We start from the raw sequence: 13650 nt of genomic DNA, 5'->3' as shown, positions 1-13650 counted from the left end.
TCAAATCACGATCGACCTTGTGGAAGTCCAATACCTTAACCCCTATGCCACCTTCTGGCTCCATTTTTCCCCTATTCTTAATTTAGGGGTATATAGGGTTTGCGAATACCCATGACTTGGGACTGACTGAATCTGGGGGTGGATCAGAGCATTAAGACCATGTTGACTGTGCTTTTTCTCCATTTCTCTCTCTCTCTTTCTGTCTCATTCATGGAAAAAATTATTAAGTAAACTTAAAAAATAATTTAAAAAGGTTAGAAGCTGTAACAATGTAATAATAGTTCATATGAACAATTCTGATCAAGAACAAATTCCATTGAGAGTAAGTCCAAATCACCAAAGTTGAAGAAGGGAAATAACCTATATTAAAGAAAGGATCAGATTCCATATTCCCACCTCCTGTCAAAGGAGATCTGTGAAGGAAGTATCTTCTAAAGAAAAAAATAAAATCAGTAGCTAGAGGTTTATTGCACATGATAACTTTCTGACCTGGTGAGGTCAAAGGTAAATATTTAACACACATGCAATTTCGCAGTCCCTCAGGTCTTGGTATCCATCTTCTGCCGATATTCTCAGCACTTACAGAGAATACCAACAAAGACAAAGACCAGATTTTTTACAGTAATGCTTTAAAAGAGAACCTTAAAACAAGATTAATAGCAAAAGTATTAAGGATGATGTATTTTACAAACATTCCTAACTACAAATTGAAAACCCAATCTCTTTAGGTAGATTTTAATGGACAGGCAGGAAGTTAATGAATGAACTGGAAATAAATTCTGCTACCATTTGCTAATGCCCATGTAATATGCTAGACTAGGACTATCAGAATGAATAAACCAGAGTATTTACTTGAAAGAAAATAAAAGGTCTAATGAAGTCAGTATCAAAACTTTGCAAAAATTATATAGAATCAAGTTCAGTTATGGGTCTGTCCTGTGGCCTAGTGGTTTAGGGGACCACATCATGCACGGCCAACTACACAATTAGAACTTAGGCCCCAGTGGCTTAAAAACATGCTGGGGACATGTGTGCATGCCCAAAATCCCACAGAAAAAAGAAATAAAGAAGGGACTGCAATGTGAACACATCCTACTGAGAGTGCTTTCTCTTTCTCCCTCTCTCTCTGTCTCTCTGACAAAATTTAAAATTCAGTTGTATGATGACAGAAGCATAGTAATGATCAGAAATGTATGAACTTTGTCTGATTTCCGCTTAGGACTTCATTTGGTTTTCCTCTGTGAATTCTGTTCATGGCTTCAATCATTTCTCTTCTCTGATTTTACCAATGTCTTTTATGTTGTTATGTTACACAAGCTGTGCCATTTTATATTATGTTTAATTATGTTATACTTGTATAAATGCTGTAAACCTCCTAAAATTTTTGGGGGATGTGATGATTTATATGTAAAACAAAGATATCTAGAGAGGTTTAAAAACTAGATTAATGATGGGGCCAGCAGCTGGCATGGTGATTAAGGCACTGCACTCCCACATGGCCAACCATGGTTTTAGTTCCAAACCTGTGACTTGCTTTCTCACTGTCACTCTCCTTCTGTCTCGCTCTCTCTCTCTCTCTCTGGTCAAATTGAATAATAATAATAATATTAAAATAAATAAACAAATAAACAAAAAAACTAGATTAACCCCAAACCCAATCATAACAGCAACAACCCAAAATTCCCTAAATTAAGAATAGGGGAAAACTGGGGCTAGCAGGTGGCATGGGGGTTAAGGTGCTGAACTTCCACATGGTCAATCAGATTCCATTTCTGGACCCAGCACCTTGAAGCTCACACTGGTGCGTGTGTGCATGCCCAAAATTCCAATAGGAGAATGGAAGAGAAGGGACTGCGGTGTGACCATGCTACTTGAGGGAGGAGGGTGAGGATGATTTCTTGTTTTCTGTCTCTCTGTCTCTCTGGCAAATGTATGTGCCCTATAGCAACAATCTTTAAAAAAAAAAAAAAAAGAATATAGGAGAACATCCTTATCTTGAAAATAGCATCTACAAAAGACATAGCGGTAACAAACTTAATGGTGAAAGACTGAATGCTTTCTCTGAGAGATTAAGAGCAAGGCAAGGATGTCCACTCTCACCATTCTTACTCAACTTAACATAGGAAGTTCTAACCACTGCAGTAAGGTAAGGAAAAGAAATAAAAGGTATACAGAGGAAATAAAAATCTCTCTATTTAAAGATGACAGGATTATTTGCATAGTTAACACTAAGGATTCTATAAAAACAAACCTTCCTAGAACTAGTAAGTATATTCAGTAAGACAGTAGAATATACGATTAACTGGTAACAAAACTCAGTCACACTTCTAAACAGAAACAATGCACATGCCAAACCAAAGTTAAATGCACAATACCATTTATATCACTTGGAAAGAACTGAAACACTAGGTCAAATATTTAACAAAATATGTACAGCATCCATACACTAAAAATTACAAAATGCTGATAAAAAATTAAAGACCTAAATAAATATAAAAATAGATTTTTTATAGATTGTAAGACAACATACTAATGGTGTCAGTTCCTCAGAAATTGACATAAACATATAATGTTATTCTTGTTAAACTCATGGTAAGGTTTATTATAGACATACAAAAGCTTATTACAAAACTTATATAAAAGCACAGGCCCTAGAATAGCTAAAATAATCTTGAGAAAGAAACAAATCAAGAGGACTCTCTCTATTTGAATTAAGGTTTACTATACAATTATAGTTATTAAAAGTGTGGTATTGATGGGACCAGCAGTTAAGGTAATGGCTATGTCGCTGGACACCCATGTAGTCGACCGCAGTTCAAGTCCCGGACCCGGTGGTTTAAACTCATGCCGGAGACGTGTGTGTGCATGCCCAAGATCCCGAGAGGAGAATGGTGGAGAAGGCATTGCAGCGTGGCTGTCCCCCCTGGGGGGTGATTTCTCGCTTTCTGTCTCTGTCTCTCTCTGTCTGGCAGCGCACGTGCCCTATAGCAAAAACCTCTCCAAAAAAAAAGTGTGGTATTGATAAAGGAAAGATACATATACCAATGGACTCAGTTTCTCCCAATGGTAATATTTTGTAAAATTATAGTATGATTTAGAATACTATAGTATACTAAAGAATAACATAATGTAGTGCAAAATACCACAACTAGGATATGGACATTAGTACAATCTATATATCTCATTGTCTGTGTGTGTGTGCATTTAATTCTATACAATTTTAGTAGATATATGCATTCATGTATTTGCTATAACAATCAAGATACTGTATAGTTCACCAAAAGATCCTTCATGTTGCTTTTTTAATAATTACACCCAATCTCTGCCTGCATTACTATCCATCCCACTCCTTTGGCAACTACAATTCTAAAATGTTGTCATTTCGAAAATGTTATACATATAGAATCATACAGAATGGAATCTGTTGGTACTGAATTTTTTTTCTTCACTCAGCAAAGTTCCCTAGAGATTCATCCAAGTTGTTATGTGCATAATATTGTAGTTTTTTTTATTGCTGATTAGTATTCTTTAGTATAGATTTATCACAACTTGTTTAACTAGTCACTCCTTGCAGAGTATGTGCATATTCCAGTTTGGGGCGATTCAAATAAAGCTACTATGAACATTTGTGTATATATAGTATTTTTTATAAGAACATACATTTCTATTTCTCCAGAATAAATGGCTGTGAGTGCAATTGCTGGGTCATATAGTAGTTGCATGTTTAACTTTATAAGAAAACATCAAATTATTTTCTGAAGTGCCACACTAAGGCATCTCCCCATCCGCCCTCTCAACCCAGCAATGTATGTAAGGGATCCAGTTTCTTTTTTTTGGAGAGGTTTTTGCCATAGGGCGCATGCGCTTGCCAGACAGACAGAGAGAGACAGAGAGATAGAAAGTGAGAAATCACCCCCCCAGAAGGGATGGTCATGCTGCAATCCCTTCTCCTCCATTCTGCTCTCGGGATCTTGGGCACGCACACACACGCGCCCGGCATGAGTTTAAGCCACCGGGTCCAGGACTCAAACCGCGGTTGACTATGTGGGAATCCAGTGACATAGCTATTATGCTAACTGCTGATCCTTGGATCCAGTTTCTTAAAGTGCTCACTAGCCCTTTGTATAAATTCCTTATATTGAACACTGAATATGGTAATCCAATTCTTTGGCTTCCACTAGTGCCTTGACCAAGGCCTAGTACAGATTAGTAATAACATAAATAGATGTTACTTTTAAATATATTCATGTGCTTTTAAAACTGGCAAGAAGAGTGAGGAGATGTAGGTTGGCGATATGTGCCTGCTGCCCAAAATCCTGAGAGAATGAAGAAGAAAGAATTGTGGATGGCCATCCTTCCTGGGGTGCTTTCTCACTTTCCCTCTCTGTTTCTCTTCTGTGAGCACACCCATCATATAGAAAAAAAAAATCTTATCGTTGTCTACATATTTCTCATTTCAATTTTCTTGAATAGAATAAAAATTTTGGTTTCCAGAGGCTTATAAATGTGTATGTGTGTGTGTGGTTTTGTGTTTTCCTTCTATGCTGAGGAATAAAACTACAGAAATAAGCATTGGGGTGAAAAGCTACTTTTAAAAGAAGGCAAAAAGGCTCAGATGATCAGCATGTAGACAGGGTGTGCCTACCAGCAAAGGGAGAGGTTGGACATTCAGGATGTTTACCAGTAAAAGTAGAGGGTGGAAAAAGTAGAACACACAAGGCCCTGTGTCCTGAGTGCCTGGCACAAATGCAGCCCAAAATAGGTACTGCTGCTGAAGGAACCACTGTTCTACACTGTGCCCTTGTTAAAAACAGGTAAATAATAAATAAATAATAATTAAACAGCACATTTATATAAATAAGCTATCTCATGCTACTTTCTATATAAATCATGTTTTCTTTCCTGCTTCTAACCAAGGTAACTAGCTCCCTAATAAAGGGGAGTTCCTGTTCACTTAACCTGCAAGCAGCCTTAGGTAGGCAGGATCCTGATTTAACCAGTCCAAAATATGTTAATCTCCACAATTAGATTTTTTTTTTTTGCTCGAAGGCAACAAATTAAATTAACTTATTAGAAAAAAAAAAAAAAAAAAAGACTCGCTAGCTATGGCAGAAGCCCTCAAACTTGTTTGACTTCATTCCCGCTCTGACCGGGGAAACCAGGACTGAACTTGTTGGAAGGTGAGCGGGACCTGGCCAGCACCAGGGTGCGTGGAGGCAGCGCCCCGGAGTGGCAGTCGAGTTGGAGACTGAGAAGGTGAAAGTGTGAGAAACCAGAAGAATCGGCCTTCAAGGTTGGGAACTACAATTGACAAAAGGTCAAAGTCATAAGGGTAGGTCTGCTCAGGACTTCGCCCACGCCCCGCCCTTGCAGTTGGCCAGGAGTTGACTTAGGCTAGAAGCCGGAAAATAGACCTTGCTGAACGCAACCAGCGCGAGTAGTCGGATCTCTCCCAGTGTGTTGTGCTCTTTCCTCCAAACCTGCAAATCTAAGACCCCAGGCGTCCGCCACTTCCCGACCTGGACACATCCAGGTCTTTCCGCCCGCGGTCTCTTACCGAGCCAGAAGTGCAGGCGGTAGGTGAAGCCGCTGCTCGCCTTGGCAGTGTGCAGCACCAGGTACGCATCCCCGACGTAGAAGTCTCCGTACGCGCTCTCGGGCACCGGCACGAGCTCCAGCTTCTCGATCCTCCAGACCTGCAGCCCCGCCTGCTTGCCCGCCCGGGCGAACTCCTCGTGGGACAGCTCTTGGGCCATGACTTAGGCGCGTGATGCTCTGGCAACCTCGAGACTTCGTTGATGCTGGAGTCAGACTAAATCGAGACCGACAGGAGGGACCCTGTTTGCTTGTACTTTATAGGGTTAGCGCTCTGTGGAGGCGGCGCCCCACAGCGGGAGGGGCTAAGTGCCCAGGCGTGAGTTTCTGGGAAGAAGGCGACCTCTTTACTTAGTTAAGCGCCAGCTTCCAAGCTCCTCCGCCTTTCCTCAGACCAGGAAGGGAATCTGCATCCCAGAAATCTTAAGATTTGGTGGCAATTTCTAGACACTCCTGGAAATGCTTCTTCCAAGGAAAGACGTTTTCCCTGGCAACGTTTGGAAGAGGTTAGCGATTAAGACTGTTTGGCACTCCCCCAGGCACACCCGTCACCATCATTTGGCCATTTCCCCTTTCTCCTGATAATCCTGTTATTTCTGGGTCTGGGATATACCAGGTGGGAGGGGGGAGGTGAGAAAGAGTGCACCAATTCAGTAGCGCTGAGTCCGCCTTTCCCTAGGAGCAGCAGTACCTGTTTTTTCCGGAGGTCTAGAATTCTTTCTTGGTCGTCTTATGCTGACTGCAACATTTGTCGTTAGGACCAGAGCGATGATGACACATTGGCCTGCAGGAGGAATTTTAATACTTTTTTTTTTTAAATGACTTTTCAGGTAACATTCATCCCCACCATCAACTTCATTTCATTGGCCAGTCTCTCTCCATTTCTAATAGCCAAAGGTTCTCTCTTGATCTTCCACAGTTTGAAAATAGTATCATGCAGAATCTCCTGTCAGATTTCTTAGAAAAGTTGAAGACCTCTTCCAGGGAGACAGACTTCTGTAAATCTCCAGGAGTTCAGGAGCTGTGGTTAAGTTCTCTAGCCACCTGCCTCCTTTGGCCTATAAAGTTACTGAAAAGAAAAAAGGAAAAACAGCAGCTGACTTCCTGGGATATTCTCAGCCAGGGCTGTTTGTGACTGCGATTTTATGCTTGGTTTGCTTTTTGAGTTACCTTCACCTGGCATCAAGGTGCTAATTTTCTTATTGTTTCCCCTACTTTTTCTTTTCCCTCCAGCATGTGCAAGTCACTGTAGAATACAGATGGAAAATACTCTTAATTTGGCATTCATTTAACAGAAACTGGTATGGCAAAGGATTCTACCGTTAAAAAGCAAATCACCCAGAATGTAGAGTATGAATTGATTTTTATAAATATTAATTTTCTTTCATTCTGTTTCCCAAATTTCGAGAGTCCCTGGAAGGTCACTAAGAATGTACAACTAGAGTTTTCCTTAATTAACTTATATTTTTAAATAGATATTATGTGATTATGGTAAAAAAAAAAATTCAAAAGTATACAACGTATAAAAGAAAAATTTATCTCAATTTCACCCTGTTACCCAGCTGCTCTCCCCAAAGATTACTAAATTACCAGTTTCTTATATCAAGAGACAAAATTAAAACAATGTATTTTAAAGATCATAATCAGGTTTTAGTGACTCCAGAATTCAGAAAACACTTCCTTTCATTTATCTAATGAGAGCAGAGGAGGGCTTGGTTTTAACAGAGAAGTGCTGAAGAAAGCAGGAACAAAAGAATGAAAAGAGAATTGATCACTTCAATGTAACTTTCCTTGTAAAGCAGAAATAAGGAAACAATAATAGGAAAATAACTGAGTAGTTAACAATCAAGTTACTTCAGCTCTACTTTTGTGTACAAATTAGAGAGAAGTAACTTATAAGCATGCCAATTGAAACTGGCCTATCTCAGAAATTTGGCTGTTCTCTCTCATTCTCTTGATTTCTTGGAAGGCTAAATAACAGCTTAAGATTTGGTGACATGGAGTTATGAGTGACTGTGTTTGGATTTTTAGTCTGGTCAGTAAGGATCTAGTACAGAAATTTAGTCCAAAACAATGGCCATCTATTAATTTTTATTTAACACTTGTATGATTTTCTGGAGATTTTTTTTTTTACCTACAAGAATAAAAATTATATAGCTTTTAATTTCTTAACAGAAATGATACTATATGAACTGTTCTGAATCTACTTGTGTGTGTATGTGTGTGTGTGTGTGTGCGTGTGTGCATGTGTGACTTATATATCAATACACAGTACTCATAGAACTGCCTTTTTTCACCGAACACATGATAACCCATCTTGTAAAAGCACTGCAGTTTATTTAATCTGTCCAAACTGATAGGCATTTACATGTATTTTGCTAATTCAATGTTGCAAACAACATTTCTGAATATACTGTTTTTAGGCATATGCATCCTTGTAACTGTGAGGTGAATATCTAGAAATGCAATTGCTACAGTGGTCAAAATTAAAATGGTGTCAATGATGATAATAATTAAGAAACCAATCATTACCATTTATTGATCTTATACAATGACGGGCTATGGCACCAAGTGTCTTAATTTGATTCCTGCCTCCCTCCTTAGTTCTGAGACTTTCGGCAAGTCATTTAACTACTGCAAGCCTCAGGTTCCTCATCTATAAAATGGGAAAACTTTGCCTTATTAGGTTGTTATTTTAGCTAAATGAGTTGATACAAAGCATTTTCATCTATTGCAAAGCATTGTGTGAGAAGCAATAATCAGGAGTTTTTATTATGTGATCATAAACTTCCTTTTGCTCCTCTGTGTTTCTGTACCCTGCAATCTTCCCTTAGATTGACCCGCATAATCTAAAGCTACTGGGTTCTGAGGGGTTAGTTTGGGGTTTGGTTGGAGACCAGAGGAAGATAGAAGAGTGAGGTTAGAGTATTTCTTTCCTTGGTTTCCTCTACCAAAAGTCACTGTTTCTTTAAAGGCAAAAGGCAATTAACTGTGACTTTTTCTCTTCCTTGGATTATAACAATTGAACCCTCCTAAGTACTCTCTTAGTTTCTCTGCCTATCTACTTTCATATATAGTTTCCTACAAAGACAGACAAACAAACAAACAAAACTCCTGGAATTATCCTACATTTTGAACATTCTCTGTTACCAGATGAGATCCTGACTGACAAATTTCATGAACTATATTCGTGTGTGTCATAACCAAAACAATGAAAGTGGGTATCATAAGCCTCATTTTACAGTTGAAAAAACTAAGTCTTAAGAATTGCCACAGGGAGACTCACAGATGGCATAACGGTTATGTCTCTGAACTCCTACATGGCCCACCATGGTTCGAGTTCTGGACCTGGCTGCTTGAAACTCACATCAGGTAAATGTGTGTGCATGTCCAAGATCTTTTTTTTTTTTTGAGAGGTTTTTTTTTGGTTGTTGTTATAGGGTGTGTGCGCTCGCCAGACAGAGACAGAAAGCGAGAAATCACCCCCCAGGGGGGATGGCCACGCCACAATCCCTTCTCCTCCTTTCTCCTCTTGGAATCTTGGGCACGCACACACACGCACCCGGCGTGAGTTTTAAGCCACCGGGTCTGGGACGCGAACCGCGGTCGACTACATGGGAGTCCAGCGCATAGCCATTACGCTAACTGCTGGTCCCGCATGTCCAGGATCTTGAGAGAAGGGATTGCAGCATGGCCATCCCTCTTGGAGGTGATTTCTTGCTTTCTATCTCTTTGTCTCTCTGGTGAGTGTATGTGCTCTATAACAAAAATCCCCAATCCTCAAAGGTCACCCAACTGGTAAGTTCAAGGCTCTCTCTTTAATTCAAAAACAACTTCTGGGACCAGCATATGGTGTGGTGGTTAACATCCTTGACTCGCATATGGATGACTGGGGTAGGAGTCCTGGACCTGGTTGCTTGTTTTCTCACTTTCCCTTTTTTTGTTCTCTCTCTCTCTCTGGTCAAATTAAAAATAATAATAATAAATAAAATAAAATAAATAATTCTTTAAAAAAACACTTCTTCTTTCTAAGAACTTGTTCTTTCAATCCAAATTATTATACCTGGCCAAGCTTTGTTCACTTAGGTATTCTTTATATTTTCGTTTTCTCCTAACTTGTACGTAGGGGAAGCTTTTGATCTAGTATGCCCCCTGTAGTACTAAGAAATTTAAATTTAACCTTGTCACTGAACTGTTAGATATCTTCATTTCCTTATCTGTAGAGTTAAAATATTTGTTATCCTTCTTCCTCTAGGTAAAAAATTGAGAATTGGTGCTCTAGATTTAAAATATTAGTAATTAAAAATCAGAGTCATCAGTTAAATTCAGTTTCAATTTTAGTAATAATTTCTTTCTTGAAAAGTTAAAAGGCCAGGACTATGGTGAGGTAAGTGGGACACGTGCCTGTAATGTAAAATTTATAAAGGCACTATGAAAAAAAAAAGTAAATATTAGTTTCAAGCAGTATTTTTAAGTTTATTTTTTTACTTATTTATTTCATGACAAAGAGATAAAGAGAGAGACAATCACCCTCAACTGAATCTCATACTGTAACTTCCTCACCCCCAGCCTTTTCCAGCCATCTAGGATTATGGGCACATGTACATGTTTGACATGTGTAGATCTGGGAGCCAAATCCTGATCCCCCATATGGCCTCCAACATTATAGAATACTGCAGTACCTCTGCACCATTGCAACTGGACCTAAGGCAATAGTTTTGACAATGAAAATTAATACAAATATCATGATAAAAAATAACATTTTGAATAGAGGTAGGATTGTTAGTAGTGTTCAACGTGGCTATATTAGAAGCTGAAGCAAAGGAAAAATATTAATCCTGCCCTTACTTAAAGTTTTTATATTTGGTTTACCATACTTTGCATTAATTTTGATATTTAAAAAGTGTTGTATTAAAATACTATTTATCTTATTGGTTTTTCTTTTCTTCTTCTTTTTTTTTTCTGCCACCCCCTTACATTCTGTGCTTGAGGCAAGTGCTCACGCTCTTGAGCCTCATCTTATTCTGGATAAGTGAGTTGAAGGCTTAAACTTTGAACTTTCTGCTAGACATTGATAACTAATTGATTCTGCCAAGGTCGAGTTTAGTATATTCTTAATAATCTCATCATTTCCCTCAAACATACTTCCTCTATTTTTTTCTAAATTCATTAACACTATCATTAAATTTTGACTGAGAATTCTCACTGTATATCCACATTCAATAAACAAGGCTATCCGAAGTGTTTCTCCATTTCATCCCCAGTTACCTGCATTCTTGCTTCTACTCGGATTCCCATCTTTAGTAGAGACATGTAGTGTTAGTTTACAATATGTCTTTGACCTAGGTCGAATCCTCGATCTTCCACTCTTCAGCTGATTAAACTCTGATAAGTTACTTGACTTTACTGTGCTTCACTTTTAACATCTGTTGAATGGAAATACTGATAGAAATTATGTGGTAGAATTGTCATGAGGATTAAGTTAATAAATACATATAAACCTTGAACAGTACCTGGTTGACTGACACTGATGGGTGATTAATTCACTTCTCCAAATTCAGTCCTGTAAGAATAATGTTTCCAGAGTCTGCTTCAGATAAAGACTACCCCTTTCCCAAACAAAGAAAGGCCTCCAAAACCAGGAACCAATTTCCTTTCTACTCCTTTATTCTCTCTCTCTCTCACTCTCTCTCTCTCTCATACCCTACTATCCTAAATGTAAAGAAACCCTCCCCTCCCCATCGACCTATCTATCTGTTAAAGTTTTGTAAATTTAAGGTCTAGTGAAAGATTTACATTTCATCATTACTCCCCTGGATCTATTAAATTCATCTTCTGTGCTCCCAATACTCTTGATATGCTGTTAGGTTATAGCAATTACCACACTCCGAAGTGAGTTTTCTCTCATAAGATCATAGGTTCATTCAGAGACTACTTTTCATTATTTTATTCCCATTTATTTATGATAATATATGCTGAATTGGTATGATTAAATTGTTTATTTTGGAATATATTACGCTAGTTTTTTTCATCAATTTATCAGTCCTCTCAGTCCAGGAAAAAATCAGCCACTGTGAAAAAGTCTCTTACTGAGAGTCAAGAGGTTTTGAGGAATGGAGGAGGTCTCACTGTTGAATTCAAGTAGGTGTTTTAGAATGTTAATACCCAACAGAAATGTTCCATAGCTTAATTCTTGAAATAAATAACAATGTCAAATAATGTAATTGATTCATTGTCTGACTCATTAGAATGGGCTGGTAAAAAAACCAATTGGCTTCAAGGTGATTTTCATTCCTGAACTCATAAAATCTCAGGGATATTTCATTTTATCTCTGTCATTGTATTATAATCACAGAATTTTAAAACCAAACAAATGTGAAAGACAGGAAGTATACTTTCTTCCCAGGAGAAGGAAATATTTCAAATGTGCATTTATTTGCTGTTTTTTTAAATTTTTAAATATTCAAAGAAAATAACTTAAAATAATTTATTTAAAACTACTACTCCTGCTAAAAATAATTTATGTTTGATTTACCAGATGAGTTGAGGGTATAAATAACTATGGAATCTGGAGTCGAAGACCTGGGTATTGTGAGGATTAAAAGATTTTGTGTGTCAAAACCCTGAGCACACCATCAATAAACATAATTAATAATCAGCAAGCATCCCTCATAATAAGCAAGCCCCAGGACCTATCAAAGCAATGTGATAACTTAAAAGTGAAAATACACTCTAATGAAGAGAATTTTTTTTCTTGTCCATGTTAAACTAGAATATTATTGTTTTTAATTCACTTTTTAAAAAATGTTTATTTATTTCATAAGAGTGATATATAAAGAGAAGCATCCTTAACATGGTCTCATGTTGCGTCCCCCACCAAGCTTTCCCAGCCAGCCAGGATCATGGTTGTACCATTTATAGGTCAGTGGAGGAACCAGATCCATGATCTTCCATGGGGATCCAGTAGTGTTTGAGCAGCATGTTACTGCCATTCTGCTGAGCCCATGTCCAAATTTACTTGCATTATTTTTAAACTGACAGCCAAGATCTTGGACTTTCTCTTTTATGAATCGGTTACTTTGAAATTACACATAATACTATAACTATAACGGAGAGTTCATAGTTCAGTACTATGATGAAGGTTTTATTGGTCTTGATGACTGCTGCTGTGATACATAATCTGTAACTTGTAAATCATAGTAGGTTATAATTGGTTGATTTGGCATTTTCTACTTATATTAAATATTGTAGGATGCTATGGCTAAAAGAAAGATTGAGGATCAAGGTGTCATGGGAATTTGTGATTTAAGGTGATAATTTTTTCTTTAAGCTCATATTTTTATAGATGGAAGAAATACGGGCTAGCCCCGTAGTAGGGCAGTTAGGTGCAGCACTGAGGTGACTGGGTTCCACATAGCAGAACAAGGTTCCAGGGTCTGAATTCCACTACTGACTTCATACCAGGCAGGTACACCAGTGCTCATGATCTTGCTGCTATGGGGAATTGGAGGTAAAAAGATTATGATGTGACCAAGTCCCACTGAGTGGTGCAAAAGCACCTGTCTCTCTCCTTCTTTTTCTCATGCGTGTGCATGCATCCTCTAGCATTTTATATATATATATATTATGTAATATATATTTATATTATGTATACAGTAATCTCTAAAGTATGTAAACTAACATATCTTCAGAATTTCTTTCAATTTTGAATAGTTCATAGAAGCCTGTGATTTCAGGGAAGTCTTAAAATATCGAATAAAGGGAAACTGAGAGTGAAAGGAATACCAGTAAAATTGCTTAATTTAAAGTCACAGAAGGATGTTGAGTTAAGAAGAGAACTGGGAACCAGCAGTTAGTGTAATGACTATGTCGTTGGACTTCCACGTAGTCGACTATGGTTCACGTCCCGGACCTGGTGGCTTAGAACTCACACCGGGCGCGTGTGCGTGCATGCCCAAGATCCCGAGAGGAGAATGGAGGAGAAGGGATTGCGGTGTGACCATCCCCCCTGGGGGGTGATTTCTCACTTTCTGTCTCTATGTCTCTCTCTGTCTG

The 13650-nt window shown here is 38.2% G+C and overlaps 1 protein-coding gene and 1 pseudogene across 1 annotated transcript in view; one reads left to right on the top strand and one right to left on the bottom strand.

Annotated features, from left to right (window-relative positions):
- SCIN (scinderin) overlaps positions 1-6110 on the bottom strand; it is an 85259-nt gene extending 79149 nt beyond the window's left edge. The window contains exon 1 of the mRNA XM_006162064.3: positions 5558-6110. Coding sequence (XP_006162126.1) covers positions 5558-5756 — 199 coding nt within the window. The 5' untranslated portion in view covers positions 5757-6110. The remainder of the gene's footprint in view (positions 1-5557) is intronic.
- Positions 6111-8146: 2036 nt separating this feature from the next.
- LOC102500945 (trifunctional enzyme subunit alpha, mitochondrial pseudogene) overlaps positions 8147-13650 on the top strand; it is a 28075-nt pseudogene continuing 22571 nt past the window's right edge.

Source organism: Tupaia chinensis, unplaced genomic scaffold, assembly GCF_000334495.1.
Source record: "Tupaia chinensis unplaced genomic scaffold, TupChi_1.0 Scaffold139677_1, whole genome shotgun sequence".
Taxonomy (NCBI): domain Eukaryota; kingdom Metazoa; phylum Chordata; class Mammalia; order Scandentia; family Tupaiidae; genus Tupaia; species Tupaia belangeri.
This window is presented reverse-complemented; position numbering and strand designations above follow the sequence as displayed.